The sequence below is a fragment of the Rattus norvegicus genome, chromosome X, assembly GCF_021556685.1.
Source record: "Rattus norvegicus strain SHRSP/BbbUtx chromosome X, alternate assembly SHRSP_T2T, whole genome shotgun sequence".
Classification (NCBI taxonomy): Eukaryota; Metazoa; Chordata; class Mammalia; order Rodentia; family Muridae; genus Rattus; species Rattus norvegicus.
Genome location: NC_141554.1, coordinates 39,655,995 through 39,672,333, shown reverse-complemented (window position 1 = coordinate 39,672,333; position 16,339 = coordinate 39,655,995). Strand labels below are relative to the sequence as shown.

General features: G+C 40.1%; 1 protein-coding gene across 16 annotated transcripts in view; it reads right to left on the bottom strand.

Moving 5' to 3' along the window:
* Window positions 1-16,339, bottom strand: part of Reps2 (RALBP1 associated Eps domain containing 2) — a 272,827-nt gene that overhangs the window by 105,163 nt on the left and 151,325 nt on the right. For 2 of the 16 annotated variants that reach the window (NM_001427498.1, XM_087600303.1), the window contains exons 10-13: window positions 15,360-15,432; window positions 13,936-13,989; window positions 9,214-9,259; window positions 5,676-5,812 (exon numbers count right to left, since the gene is read on the bottom strand). In NM_001427498.1, coding sequence (NP_001414427.1) covers window positions 5,676-5,812; window positions 9,214-9,259; window positions 13,936-13,989; window positions 15,360-15,432 — 310 coding nt within the window. The remainder of the gene's footprint in view (window positions 1-5,675; window positions 5,813-9,213; window positions 9,260-13,935; window positions 13,990-15,359; window positions 15,433-16,339) is intronic. The other 14 variants (XM_087600304.1, XM_087600305.1, XM_087600306.1 and 11 more) reach the window with 7 other exon arrangements.

The window sequence follows — 16,339 nt, the reverse complement described above, 5'->3', positions numbered from 1 at the left end:
ATGGTAGAAAAGGCTGTTCGTCAATATCCACCCTCCTCTTTTAAAGTAAAACAGTGCCATTAGAAAACAACTACCTTGTTTCATAGCTAGATGTATCCATGGGACCAGTTTTCCCCCCACTTTGTCAGCGTGGATGTGGTGGAAGTCCCTAGCCTAAATTTTTAAAGGGTAGCTATAACTCCTCACAGTCTTTGTGCTTCTGCCAGGATTCTCAATAACAAGAATAGATAGGGCTTTTGCAATAAAGGCAGAATTAAAGCTTTTTACCATCACCATGGAAACCCCATGCTGTGAACCTTAGGCATGGCTTTGGAAGAACAGGTCAGAGTCAAGAGTGGAAGGAGGTGAAGTTCCACCCAATAGAAGAGGGGAAAAAACATTTCATGGAAAAAAAAAAAGAATTACCATTGTAATGATAAAAGCCAGTGCAATTGTAAAAAGGATTGGCCTCAGCATGTGATTTTTCTTATAGGAATTTCAGTAATAGATGTTTCATGGCTGCAACAGCAGACCTACAAAACTAAATCGTCATCAAACAGGCCTCAGGCTTGCCTGCCTCTAGATTTTGTATCACACCCTGCATAATTATTACATCTACTTCTATATTTGTGCATGCATGTGGCAGGCTCATCCTCACACATTTGTATTGTCTTTCAAAGACGGCAGTTGTGTGAGACTGGTGGGTTGATGGCTTTAAGACCAGGGTTAGCTATAACAAATTATCTGATCAGATTATATCACCTTCTCCAATGAAAGCCCTCACTTGTTTGATGCCTGCTCCTAGAGCCCTGGACTCCTGTAAATTACATATCCACACTTTCTTTGCAATTCTCAAAATTGAAGCCTATTGTCCTGTATTTGCAAACTTGCCATTTTTTATACATTGTTGCTTCTTGTTTGATATAAACAGTCCTCTTCTTTAACTATCTCGTCTTCCTTTTCATTTCCCCTTGCATGCTTGCTTCTTGGCATTCTCTCTCCATCCATTTTCTTTCTTCATTCCTTTCTTCCTACCTTCCATTTTGTTTTTTGGGGTTTTTTTGTTTGTTTAAGAAATTGTCTCACTGTGTAACCCTGAATGGCCTTGGACTTGCTTTGTAGACCAGTCTGGTCTAGAACTCACAGAGATCCAGCTGCATCTGACCCCCAAGAGCTAGAATTAAAGTAGTATGTCACCATACCAGGCTTCTTGTTTTAATTTTTAAAAAGAATTATTTATTTTTATGTATATGAATATACTGTAGCTATCTTCAGACACACCAGAAGAGGGCATTGGATCCCACTACAGATGGTTGTGAGCCACCATGTGGTTGCTGGGAATTGAACTCAGGACCTCTGGAAGTGCTCTTAACCACTGAGCCATCTCTCCATCCTTTTTTTAAAAATTAATTTTAGATTTACTTTCTTTTTTATGTGTATGGGTGTTTTTCCTGCATGTACATATGCACCAAATACATGCCTAGTGCCCGAGGAAGTCCAAAGAAGATGTTGGACCCTCTGGAATTGGACTTACATGAGTATCTTAGGGTTTTTTTTCTTTTTTTTCGGAGCTGGGGACCGAACCCAGGGCCTTGCGCTTGCTAGGTAAGCGTTCTACCACTGAGCTAAATCCCCAACCCCAGTATCTTAGGGTTTTATGTTGTGAACAGACACCATGACCAAGGCAAGTCTTATAGAGGACAACATTTAATTGGGGCTGTCTTACAGGTTCAGAGGTTCAGTCCATTTCATCAAGGTAGAAGCATGGCAGCGTGCAGGCAGGCATGGTGCTGGAAGAGCTGAGAGGGCCACCCTATGTTCTGAAGGCCGCTAGGAGAAGACTGGCTTCAAGGCAGCTAGGACAAGGATCTTAAAGTCTATGCCCACAGTGACACCTCCAAATAGTGCCACTCCTTGGGCCAAGCATATTCAAAGCACGATGAGCAAGCATGTGGATACTGAGTACTGGACAGAGTAGCCAGTGATCTTTGCTGCTATGCCGTTTCTTTAGCGTCTTCATCCAATTTCCTTTGCATATTATCATTACACTTTAAGCTACTCTTTCTCCACGCCTTGGCAGCACGCACTGCTTTCTATCACCCTGTGGGCCCCATCTTTTAAAGAAGGCTTTGTTTTTTCCACTCAAGTCAATATCTTGCTTCATGTCAAACCATCTTCTCTTCTTTCCCATACCCTTTCTTATTCCTGATTTTATAAACAGTGCATCCCAGATAGGCTGTGTTAAAAAACAAAATTGGCAGAAGGAGAGACTGGAGGGATAAGGATCTAGCAGAGTGGCAGACCAAATCAGCTGGCCATGGCCATGTTGACATTCTTGCATGCCTTGGAGAAGAGAAGCACAAAAGTGCATAAGAAAGTGAACAAATATAGTAAAAATGGTACCTGCCAATAGTCAACAGAAGCTGGATGAACCTTGTGAGCCAATGAGTCAAAAAGATGAAATAATGGCCGATGATAGTGTGGAGAAAAGGCTTGAATTTACAAGGAATCAGGAAAGGTTTTTGCCTATATTCAAAAAGATGAAGACTGATACATGAAGGTGTGAGGACACATTGAGACAATGCTAGAAATAAAGCAAGCTCACAGGCTTTCTGCAGCAGTCTAGCAATATACATCTGCACTCTACACATCGACAGCCTTTGATCCAAAAACTCCTCCATTTAGGATTTAACACAGTGCAATGAGAATGGTCATATAAGTTCTCTTAGGCAGATGCCTCTGCTATGCTTAGTCTCTCTCTACTTTAAGCATTTCTGGTTCATCACATTTTAGATAGTTTCTAGAAATATAGAACATAATAAAATTATACACAATTTAGAAACCCTCTTGTACTTTTCTGTAAGAATGAACTAATCCAGAAACAAATTAAGTAGATGTACTGTATGGTGGTTTGGGTGAGATGTCCCTCAGATTCTCAGGCATTTGAATACTTGGCCTGTTGGTGGTCCTATTTAGGCAGGTCTAAGGAGTGTGGCCTTATTGGAGGAAGTGTGTCACTGAGGACGGGTTTTGAGAGCTTAAGGGCCTGTGCTTTTTCAGTTTTCTCTGTTTCCTACTTGTTGTTTAAGATGTAAGCCGCCAGTGTTCTGTTTGCTGCTCCAGCTGTCATGGCTGCCTGCTGCCACACTTTTCCAACCACTGTGGTGATGGACTCTTCTTACTCCTCTGAAACTGTAAGCTCTTCTGTAAGTTCCCTTGATCTCGGGGCTACGTCACAGCAATAGAAAGCTAAGACACAATTATAACACCTGCCTTTTATTCCATAGAAACATTCTATTCTTCATAAGATAAATTTAAATGGCTCGTTAAAAGTTCATTTCTGTAAGCCTTTTGTGTAACCTGGATAAGGTGGCTCATACCTATATATACTTGAGAGACTGATGCAGGAGGATTCCCTACAAGTCCCAGACTACCTTAGGTCTACATAGTGATTCTGAGGCTAGCCTGGGCTAAATAGTGAGAGTATATATCAAAAGAGAACAAAAAATATCCAATTGTGCAAACATATTCTTAAATTACAGTACAATTGGGCTATAAATGCAGAACTGTCTGCCCAGATACTTTTTTATTATTATATGTGTGCATGTACTTTGTCTGCATATAAGTGTGTGAGCCACATCCATGCAGTGTCCAGGGAGCCCAGAAGAGGGTGTTGGATCCCCTGGGAATATTGTTACAGACACATATGAGCAGCCTTGTGGGTTTTGGGGGCTGAACTTAGGTCCCTCTAGAACAGTGACCCATGTTCTTAACAATTGGGAAATCTTTCCCAGTATCCCGTTAGCTATTTTTAATACAACTATTAGATTTATCTAAACATATTGAAAGATTTCTCTTCAACACATTTATCAAAACAAAATACTTTTCATCAAAAAATACATGTCACCATTGAAGATGTTAAAAGACACTGCCTAAATTCAGAATCTCCCTAAAGCCCGAGATGGGATCTTAAGATTGCAACTTAAATGGCTATGAGCAAAGTTAGGCAAAGCAGGAGAATAGAAAAATGTAAGATCTGTTAACAAATGGGTGCTATGACAGACTAAATCCTAGTCTGATCATTCTGTAAGTTTTCTAAAAATCTTTCTAGAAAGCATCACACTATCCACTGGCATCAAGGGAGCCCTGGTGCTTTATCCTTATTACTCAAAAATCAAGTATCAGGGCTGCCCCCTGGAACTTTTCAGCCATGGAAATGTGAGCCTTGGGTACGTATTAATGTATATGGGCCAAATAGGCTATCATTTGAAGTACGTTTATCAACTAACTAAAGCCTTACAATCCCAAGCAACACATATTGGCCTTACTTTAAAGATAAAAAATCTGGGGCAAAAGATTTGCTCACTCTCTGAAAAACAGACAGGCACAAAGCATCTACCCATGCTCCAAATACATTGAGAGATACACATACGTTTTTGCATTCTTAGTCCATGCAAGGGAAAGACACTGACACAGCTTTCCATATTATTTTAGTCTTCTTTCAATCACAGTAGAGTCATCTAGTTCCTAATCCTATATCCATGTGAAAATTTCCTAACATCATCACCTATCACTACTCTTACCCTAAAGAGACCAATCACTATGAAACTATGTCATAATTTGGAACAAAGTATGGGGAAGATTTAAGAGAAATTTTTATCTGATGAACTCATTGCAGAGAATCAGTTTCATAGCAAGGTCCCGATTTGAGTATATTGAAAAAACAATCTATAATTTCACTATGAAGAGAGTATTTATTAGAACAAGTGAAACAGTGTGAGCTCTGCCAGGACACTGAGGTCATACTAATGCGAGAGCCAATGAGACTCTGTGCTTTAGTAGACAGGGTAATAATCTATACATCACTAGCAGCCAAGTCTGCCTTGATTTAAACTGCACACAGATCAAGAAAATATTTCAGGAAGTCATACTGATAGTTCGCCTCCATACATCAGTAGAAAGGCCCTGTAGCTCCCCGCATGACATCTGAGACAATTCTGTCTCTGCTGTTACTTGTACAACACACCCCACCTCACAGGAAGTATGGGGAAAGGCACTCCTCTCTGACACCTTCGGCCGCAGGGTAGCTATACAGCTGCTGGCTCAAAAATAATTCCCAGAAACTCCAAAGCAGCCCATCCACAAGGCCTATGGCCCTATAGCCTCTACCCACCACCCCAATATCATTTACATTTGGAGTCTTCTGAATTAAACCCTAAGAGCACAAAGATAAACTACAATAGAAGGTTCTGGCCAGATGCTGATTACTGAGCTCTGACACTAAAGAACCACACAATGTCTCAGGAAAATACCAGTGATCTTATTTTAAAATTACCATGATAAAGAGGACAAGACTGCAGCCAAGCAGGCTCACAGTGGGATGCCTGGAGTTGAAGCATTTTTATTCTCTTAATTTAAAAAAAAAAGAACTTCATAATTCTTGATTCTCAGCAGTGTGGGAAAGTCTCCAGACCATATGCTATGTATCTGTCTGGGATTTTTTTCTGCCCAAGAATATCACAGCAACATACAGACTTGCATGGTAAGGAAAATTGCCAGGTCTATCTGCTCTTTTCCCTAACAAACAGAGGCCTCTGCAGCAGACAGATATAGACTAGCTCCAACAGGAAAGGGAGATATAGACTAGCTCCAACAGGAAAGGGAATGGCTTGGGTGGATGCAGAGGGACACTTCACCTGAAACGCTGGGCTGGAAGACTTTATTCAGATCCAAGGAGGAGGCTCTGGAATGGGTTTTCTGTGGCCGTGGTGGTGGGGTGGGAGGGTCCTCACCCCTTTTCATGGCCTCTTCTATGGAGGTGCTAGAGTAAGATCTGTAGCAAAATAAGGGAAGGTCAGCGGGGAAAAGAGCAGAGCTTTATTCCCTGAAGCTGGGTTGAAACAGAAAATACCCCAAAGTCAAAATGACTGCAGAGAACAGAAAGGTGCCAAAAGGCAGCTAGAAAGTCTACTGTCCCTTAAATGCCATTGTGTATAATAATTGTACAAACCCAGCTATGATTGGGATCTTTTGCCCTTAGTATATAATAGGCCTAAATTTATAATTTCTCCAAAAATGTTTTGTACAAATTCAAGTCAGTTTTTGTGATAGTTGTTAATCAGAACAATGTGTATAAGCCTTTCAGCTTGCATACTTCTGTGTTTTAGGAAAAGGGCTTCATGGTATTAACTGATTAAAACCCTGGTTTACTTGCAATGTGATTGCAGGCACATGTGGAATTGAGACAGCCACACTGACTAAGAACTCAAACACAAGGTGTATGCCACAAATGATGCTTCGGAAAGGGAAACACAGCTATCAGCTTCAGGAGGTTAGCCAGCCTTGCCCTGAGAAATAAGGGGTTTATGGAAATTTTCAAAGCAAAGGCTTAAATTTAACTTTCTTTAAAGTGTAGCAAAGCATAGCTAACTTGGTGACTTCTGACACTATAATAATAACATTTAAAGTAAATGGAAGTAAAGCCAGAATGTTGCAAACTCCAATCTTTGTTCCAGTTTTTAAGGTGTTGGTTCAGTGCTTGGGAATCAGAGACGAAATCTTCCTGGAGGAGTAGCTAGGACATTGCCTACATACTTGTTTTCTTCATTAATTCAACTCCATACACTATGGTTTATTGATAAGGACAAGTTCCTTATCAATACGAAGAACATGGAGAAAGTAGAAGTGTTCATCTCTTCTATTCGTTTTCTCAGCTGATTTTGTGTCACAGCAGAAAGCAGAAAATTACCTCTGAAGCAGAGATACATCTGAGAAAGAGATTTCCTTCAGGAAATGGGCTTTTGTAATTAGCTATGACAGCAGTTCTTCCTAAATTAGAGCTGATCAATGGCTATTAAACTCCTTTAGTTTTGGTAGTTTTTGACAAAGAAAAGTTTTGTTTACTTTTAACTTTTATTAGGTTTGTTCGTTGACCACTTCATGCCTGTGTAACATACATTTGGATTATTACAGCCCCCTCTCTAAGTTCCCTCCCATTTCTATTAGCCCTGCTTCCTCCCAAGGCTCTCCCACATACGAGAGGTTTTCTGCTTGCTATTTTGTTTGGTTTGTTTATTAGACCCACTGAGGTTTATGTGTGTGACTACGGGCTTGGAACTAACCATTTGTGCCTCCTGTGAACTCCTTAGTGAATACAAAACTAGACACAATGGCTGCTCCTCTTCTAGAATCCATCAGTAAGCAATAGTTCAGCAGGGAGGGGCAGGGTCCCATGAGGTCCAATTCATAATTAACTGTTGCTAGGCAAGTTTTTCTTTTCCAAAAATGAAAGTTTCTCAAGGTCTCTCTGTGGTGTCTACAGGTTTGGTTTGTCTTGCAAGGAAGCAATCTTTAAGACAACCATAGTAATGGTATGAGGGAATTCTCTTTAGTTGATCCTTGTACTGCATCTGACTATACAGACAAGGCAAACAAATACAAGAGCTAAGGGAAAAGTTCTCTAACTCTGTCAAACAGAACCAAAGGGAAAAACAATTGCTCTATAAAGTAAGCTAGAGTCCCTAGCTGGATATTTAAAAAAAAAACTTTCTATGCCACATACAGTTTTGGTGACATGTTCTACTCAAGAAAGAAAGAATAAGTATAGAAACGTTAAGTGTAATAGTTTGTGTGGGCACGCACATGCTTGTACACACATATACATACTATTCCACACCTCCTTTCTGTATATGATCTTCATGTTTATTTTTTACATGGAAAGGTAATGAATACCAAATAAGTAAGACTGTACTGCATGACTATGGCCAGGTAAAACATAATGTACAGGGGATCGGCAAAAGGGTGGAGAACATCACAGCAGAATGCTCGGTCATTTTTCCTCCTACCCTTATACTTTTACAAGACCTTACCACTTGACAAATGAGAATAAAGATGGTTTGACAGTCTTAATCCCAGTAAATAGTCCACTAGGAATAAGGAAAATAAACTTATCCATATTGCACCAGGAGGTCAACCTCTGAAAAATACATTAAATTTGTCCAGAACATTAGTACTGGAGAATGTGCCTTTGGGATTTTGTACTTTCATTCATTGTTGGGGAGAGAGAAAGAGAGAAGAACTTAGCAGAAGCTATATTTATGAATTTCAATTTAATGGCTAATATGGTATACAACAGCTCATTTCTGAAATTCATGGAAGGCCTTTCTTATTGTAAAAGTGGGTTAATATTATCATTTCTATATCCCAAAGCTTAGTATAGACTAATATGTAAAGAATCTGCCAATCCTTAAAAGAAAAAAACACAGAATGATTAAATATAGCCACCATAGAAAAAGTGACCATACTTTTCTTTTTATTCAAATTAATTGTTGCTTAAAATATATACCAATGTAAGTATCTGTGGCTTATACGAACAAGAAAATGAATCCTAAATTCTTTGATTTACATTGAGATAGTATTCCTTGAATTTCAAGAGCATAAAACATGATACAGTTTAAATCAACTTCAGGAGTGGTGTAAAGGAACTGAAGCTGAAGGAGGAAAATAAGTCACTGAGAGTCAAATCAAAGCAAAACAACCAACCAACCAACCACATGGTGGCCCATATTACATTACAGCTCTACTGCTTAAAAGCAGCCCTAATACTTCTTGTCTTCAGTGGGCTCTCTTTCAGTGTCTCTGTATTTCCCCTCTGCTCCTCTCTTCCAAGTCTGATAACAGCTAGAACTCTGTTCTCTTGGTTCTCCCTCTTTTGTTGATGGCTATGAAGCTGAGAAAAGGCACTAAGAATGGCTTGAACTTTAGGTAGTGCTTACCTGAGGCCCAAGTGTCTCAATGTCTCCTTGAAGTCACCATAAACATTTTCCCTTATACAGATTTTATGTTCAAGAGTCCTTACTGTTTAGGTGCTCATATTCACAGAGACTTTAGTTGTTACTCTTTAACCCTAGTTCCCTCTTAACAAATCTATAGTCTGTGAGTACTTATCATCCTACCCCAAACCCAGTCATGTTACCCAAACGACTTCCTGCCAAGGATCCAGATAGCAATAGCCACCATCTTCTAGCACTAAAGCCCACAAAGATTAAAAGGCTCTCCAGAATCACTGTGTAATCGAGGCAGGCCACTCTCAATAAGTGAAATGACCTACACATTTAGATTCAAGTCTAAAGGCAGAGCAGATAGTGATTTGGATGTGGTTTTGGAGTTTGTGATTTATTTCTAGGCAGGGGAAAGGCACAAAGGGCATCAAACGAGAAAGTAAATAAACACTACCTGGATCTTGGTCTTGCTTTGAGACTGTTGCAGTCCTTAGAAGTTGCTGAAACAAAAGATTATTTGTTGGTTGCTTGGCTTGTCATTTCTCAGTTAATCAGGGTAGTGAGTAGCAACTGGGCTAGTACAGAACACAGCAACAAGCACATGAGGACGATGTACCCATGTAAGAATGCAGGGGCTTCCACACTATGATAACTCTTGTTTTACTTTTAAAGTTAAAGGCACAAGAAGGAACGAGGTTCGGCAAGTTTTCTTTAATTGAGACATTGTGAGGCCATTCTCAGTCTAAATCAATTAATGGAGACATTCCAAGATAAAAGGACAAGCCACTTAAGAGTTTGTCTTTTTATATAATGATAGATTCCCACCTGAGGGCTTCTTGGTCTCTCATGATAGTCTAATAATAGACTTGAAACCAGTCTCCCACGAAGGTTAGGAATATATCTAGCTGCATATCTTCTTTAACCATATAACATTACCAGACATAGTAGCTAATACCTGAATTCTAGAGGCAGAGGCAGGAGGATTGCCACAAGTTCAAGGCTAACCTTATCTATATATTGAGTTAGGCCAGCCTGTGCTCATGCATAGATATTGCATAGATATGCACATGCGCGCGCGTGTGTGTGTGTGTGTGTGTGTGTGTGTGTGTGTGTGTGTGTGTGCGCGCGCGCACAGAGCACCATGGTTACCATGGTCATGAGAAAGCTGAGCTCTTACAAAAAACGTTAGAAGTGTGCAGCTTCTCCTATAAGAAATATCCATTGCCGAGTGGGGCACCTCATGCATATGATCCCAGCACTTGGAAAGCTGGCTCAGGAATATCACCGTGGGTTTGAGGGCAGCCTTGGCTACACGGTAAATCCCAGAAGAGCCTGGCTAACATGCAGAATGAAGCCTTATCTCAAACTCCCTCCCTCTATAAAAAAAGAGAAAGAGAAAATATCCTTGTTCCCCTGTCTCTGTAGCCAAACCATACAAAGAATACTATGGGTTAAAATGTGTTTCAACCATACTTTTCTTCATCAAACCTAAATCATAATCTCATGTTCTTACTACCAATAGCTATGGAACCCACTGTCTCTCCCATCAGAAGTAGGGGGGAGAGATTATTAGAAACACTTATAAAAACATCAGTCCTCCTTTGTGTTTCTGCTTATTTGTGGAAGGTGCCTTTAGAACCCCAGAGCTCTGCTAGGGTTTTGCAAGCACTGCAAGTTTTCATCATAAAAATCCACAGGAAGAGTGCTACAGGGAGAATATCCTTTGTTTCTTTGTTTCACATATTTATCCAAAAGAAAGCAACTTGCTGATGGTCCCATCCTCATTTACACTGCTCCAAAGATAAAGCCTCCTCTGGTGTGAAGCAGCATAGATTGATGATGATCATTAAAAGCCTTGGCTTAGACAAGCAGGGAAGAAAGGGAACTGAAAATTCTCATCAATGCCAGCAAGGCACAAAGCAAACTCCCTAGAGAGCAAGCCTTTCCTTACATGTGGTCAGCTGCATAAAAACAAAGAACCATTTCTCCAAAGCTAGTGAGACTGGGCATGGCTCAGCTTCTGAATGAAAGGTTGCCATAGCCCCTTTCTCACCAAAAAGCCAACAAGACCGAGACTCTTCTTGTTCATATCATGCCCACACACCTAGGCAAAGAAGGAACAAGCCCTCCCTACTTCCTATCAAACTCCCGGAAGCAATGAAAGGCAACTCTCCTCAGCCGAAGACTGCCCCAGAGCTGGGAGGCAAACCTGTGATTGGACTCACTGCAGTGCTGGAGGCGGGCCTCTGAGTAGGCCTACCACTGCTCCTCCCTCTTCCTCTTCTCCTTCAGGACTCACTGCTTTCTAGAAATATTTTCGTAGCAAAAGTCCTAGCCATGGCAAAACAGTTTCCCACCCCATCATACCGTGGTAACTGTTAACTCCTTTGTCATTTTTCTTTATCATTATCTTTGTGCTACTGCAGGGATGGGTGTGAAAGGAAGGGTGAGTTCTGCTAATGAGAGATAGACAGACAGGCAGACAGACAAATGGAGTGGGGGTGTGGATGAGCAGTGAAGAAAGGAACAGAGACCAGGTTGGGGGGTCCAGAGACCCCAGGTGCTCCTCCTAGGCACATCATTAAATAGCTGAGCTGCCCTTTCCTCCACTGGTAAACAAATCCCTCTCTCACAGAGACAAATAAGAAGGCTGGAGTCCTAGGAGTGTGAATGTCCTGCAGAATTGCAAAAGCTCCTTTTGTAGAGGACATAAATAAAGGTCCGTAAAATTCTAGGCCAGAAAATCTGGATTCTGCATTTCTTCCTTACAGGATCAAGAGGTAAAGAGGGAGCACATAGCAGAAGGACCACGAGCTGCTCGCCAGCAAGAGAACAGCACCTGGAAGTGCCCACAGCAGTCTGGAGACCATAGGAACACCTCACCATGATCCAGACAAAAGATGACCACTACTACCATGCACTGTGTGTTAGGCTAGACTGGAATGGGAGGCGTGGCACATATTAGACTCCACTAATACATGTGCATTCAATAACTAAAAGGGTGAGAATATGTCAGCAATGTTTACCAAGGAATCTCCATTCCCGGATGATTTGGGCACCCCTCATCACCTTCACCGTTAGCAGCATTAGCACCATGTATAGTAATAATAAGCAGAGTAGAGACACAGTTTTCCTCTCTACCTGCAAAGATGTATCACAAGGTACAACTTGGTAAGTTGGCCCCCAGTTTTAGACTCCAAAAGCCTCAACAGTACCAGTCTAGTTAAGTCTTCCATCCACCACCCTGACAGCCCGACTCAGTTCCCCAGTGCATGTGACTGTCTGCAAAAATGGCAAGGGCACACTATGTTGCAAGCTCAAGCAAAAGCAATGGATGGATTGCAGCTTTTCATTTAGCTGGAGAGCATGGAAATGACAACTTCCTGGAACACTCCAAGCATGTTATCTTTCATCATCTTTCCAGGAAATGAGTCAGGGATGATGACACAGACCTAATGATTAACCCAAAAGCCTGCAATGGAACTCAGAGGAACTGTCTCCAGTACATTGACTACCAGAATTGTAATTACCCCTCTGTCTCCCAGGGGGAAGGTATGGTGACTTCCCAGGAAACAGGCTACTAAATATATTTGAGATGCGGGATTGCATCATATCCAGAAGGGGGCAGCAATAGGAAGAATAAATAAAAACACACAGCATGTTCCCAGGCAGTGTGAAACAAATTTAGGTATACTTCATGTGCTGTGGCACACCTGTTAGGTTTTATCTGGTGGTGCCAAGTCCTAGTCAAAGAATGTTAAAAATGAAAACCGAGGCTCATGCCTTAGAGAACACTTGATCTTGTGCTGAAATCTCTGGAACAAATAGAAAAACTTAGGATTCTCAAAGCCTATAGGAGAAGCATTAATTTAACACTCCAATTTGAAATAGCTTTTACTAATACCATGTCACGAAATTTACAAAGCATCTACCTTAACATCCAAAATCAGAGATGCTTAGAATTGGCCTATACGAATAGAGCATTTCCCCTGTGATGAATGGATCCAAATACATTTCGAAAGTTAAAACCAGGCTTGAGAAGTCCCCTTGATTTTAGAGTCACGATTGATTTACCATCTTGATTTCTTATTTTGCAGCATTGCTATTTGGAGGTAGTGGTTTCCAAACAGGCCACACAGCAGGATCACCTGGGGCTGTCCAGTCCTTCCTATCCTCCTACTTCCTTTCTCCATCCTACTTTTGCTTTTAAACTTCAAATGAACTTAGTATTTGGGAAACATGTTGCAACTTTAAACAACCAAGCTCAGGATGGTAGCTCGCCAGTGTAAGAAGCATTCTTTACATTCTAAATGTGCAAGAGCAAAAATAATAAAGAAGAAAGGAGAAGCCTCTTCTAATCCTCATGACCAAATATCTAAATAAAAATGCTTTCTGGAACCACTTGATTTTTAAGAGGGTTCACCTTGCTACAGATAATGGCTCCCTTAAGAGAGAGGTAAAGGGGGCTAGAGAGATAGCTCAGCACTGAAGAATGATTACTATTTTTGCAGGGGGCCTGGTTTAGATCCCAGCACCCACATCGCAGCTCACAACCATCTATAATTCCAGTTCCAGGGATCCAACATCCTTAGTGATATCCATAGACACTGCACATATATAAGGCACATATATATGCTCAGGCGTACACATATACACACACAAAATTAAATAAATAAATAGGTTTTAAAGAGGTGAAAACACAGGCCCAGAAATTCTCTAAATTTTCTAGACACGTTTTCTCCAAGAAACTGACTTCATAGCTTCCTTTCTTTGGACTTCCTTTCTCCATGACTAAGCAGAACCTTCCTGGTAGGGAAGGATTGTAAAGATATTTGAAATTGACACTTTGGCAATGAAAATACCAACTCTGGGCCTCTAGTTAATCCACCTTATGAGTTCCTTACCTTACACAAAAAGCACAGGCATTTATCTGAATCGCTGCCCCAATTTGATACTTCTAAATTCAAACCGAAATCTAAATTCAAAGTCATCCTCTGTGTAAAGAGAGGGAGATGGGAGAAAACCTAAAGCTTCTTGGTTTACAAACCACAAGCCAAAAATTTAGAGACAAACAGACACACTGTCACAGACATAGCAATCTTCAGGTCACCAAACAGCTGAGGTTTTTACAATTAGATTATTGGATAGAGAATACATTAAAATGGTTTCATCCTACCTGTATCCTCAGATACGTCCTTTGGTAAGGATTCATTAACAGTACTTTTCAAAGCTAGTAGTATTTTGTTTCATGTTTAAGGAAGAAGAAAGAGAAAGGAAAAGAAAGAAAACAAAGGCCTTGTGAAATTTTATTTCTGAGATACATTACATTAAAACAATCCCTATCATCAGTTTTTAAAAGGTCTTCCAAACCTCTAGAGCTGCTATAGCATTTCTAGAACAATGAAACCCTCATAGAGCATGAAAGCAGCTTCCCCACAGGCAGAAGGAAGGCCTAATTTCAGCTTTCTAGAGAGAGAGCCACTAGTGGTTAGGAGGGGAATTACCAAAACAGATCTAAAATTTCTCTCCTTTTCCTTCTTAGGAGTCAATGACAAGAGAAAGGTTGCGGTTTAAAGCCACGTTTTAATTTTGTTTAAGAGTTTTGTAGTTGAGGCAAAGACTCCTAAGTTACGAGAGTGATCAGCTGTAGACAATGTCTAGTTCCACTTGAATCTCCTAAACAAACATTTAAATTAAAAGTATAGAACCATCAGAACTTAATGAAAAACTTCTTTTTCATGTTTAATGTCTCTATGAGGCTGAATTAATGGCAGGGCTCAATGGTAAAACCTGAAATGGCTTCACTTCGGATAGGCTTCTCCCACTTGTGAGTGGTGAATTGATGTAACAGATGGAACACTGGCTTAAGACAAACTCTTGGTTCCTGTCCCAGTTCTTCTTTGCTTTTTGTGAAAGTAGATCATTCATACTGCCTGCCTGAGCTCAGCTACTTATTTCAAAATGTTGAGTGATTTTAAAGGCCTAGCTTTGTGAGGCCTGTTCTTAAAACGGTATATGAGGAGGGAACCTCATAAGTCATAGAAGGATCATACAAAGCACAGGGTCCTTTGTGCCTGAAGGTATCTCTAACACTGGACACTATGCTGACTGCCTTCTCAGCTACCCAGTAAAATAAGCAAATTGAAACTGGGCTCCACATCGCACCTTCACCCCCATAAGACTAATGAGAAACAGATAAAGCTTTAAGATTAACAGTCTGTCTAAAAGAACTTCTTTATGGATTAGACCTGTATACAAATGTATATTAGTGCCCTTTGTTTTCCAAATCATTTATGCCAACACTAGCTATTAATCTCTCAATTCTTTTCATTTCCTATGGGGCCAGAATCCAATATAATATCAAAATAATCCAGTATAATATCAAAATACCCTCAGATAAACAACGACCAATGAAGTAAGTCTATTCAGACACAAAAGGTCTTAGTGATACACTGTGAATTATAGGTTTATGACAACTTAAACTACACAATATATCCAAATGAGTATGCATATTGCACAATGTCCTCATATTATCTAGAAGAAATAAAGGAGGAAATGGAGGAAGGCATTCTTATAAGAATAAAACTAATCCTTTCCTACCTTGTTTGTCATCACCAGTAGTCACATCTTGGGTAGAGACAGGAAAGTCAGCCATGTCTTTAACAGATGTCTTCTTGGAAAAAGAAAATTAAATATATGAGTTGAAATAAAAATTAAACGATAATCACACATGAATAAATGTTTTAAAAGTTATAGTTCATGTCAAAATATGTCTTCAGTAAGTTCTGACATTTAATCTCCTTTATTAATTTGGTTCCCTAATGACATATACATAAATTTGCACTAAAGTATTTACATATATAGAGGAAGGAAATAGATTTGAGAAACAGAGATTGAAATCAACGCTTATTAGTGAATGTTACATTGAATTTGAATCTTGACTAAGAGTCAACCAGAGATTTTTTTTTTTACATTTGTCCAGTCAGGCAATAACCAACCTGGCTTTAGGCCTTTTTTCACAAACAGGGAAAGACTCTGATAATTCTGTCTACAGTGTGAGTACTTGCCAGGATCTGTAATGTAGTGGATGTCCAGCCTCCTCACTGTTTATTGATAAGCAGATCAACAATTTCCTCTAAAGCTGGGTACAGTGGCACTGCCCCCCTTTTTAAAAATATTTATTTTAATAGAATTGAAGACCCAGAAATAAACCCACACACCTATGGTCACTTGATCTTTGACAAAGGAGCTAAAACCATCCAATGGAAAAAAGATAGCATTTTCAGCAAATGGTGCTGGTTCAGCATGTAGAAGAATGCAGATTGATCCATGCTTATCACCCTGTACAAAGCTTAAGTCCAAGTGGATCAAGGACCTCCACATCAAACCAGATACACTCAAACTAACAGAAGAAAAAGTGGGGAAGAGTCTTGATCACATGGGCACTGAGGAAAATTTCCTGAACAAAATACCAATGGTTTATGCTCTAAGATCAAGAATGGACAAATGGGATCTCATAAAACTGCAAAGCTTTTGTAAGGCAAAGGAAACTGTCATTAGGACAAAATAGCAACTAACAG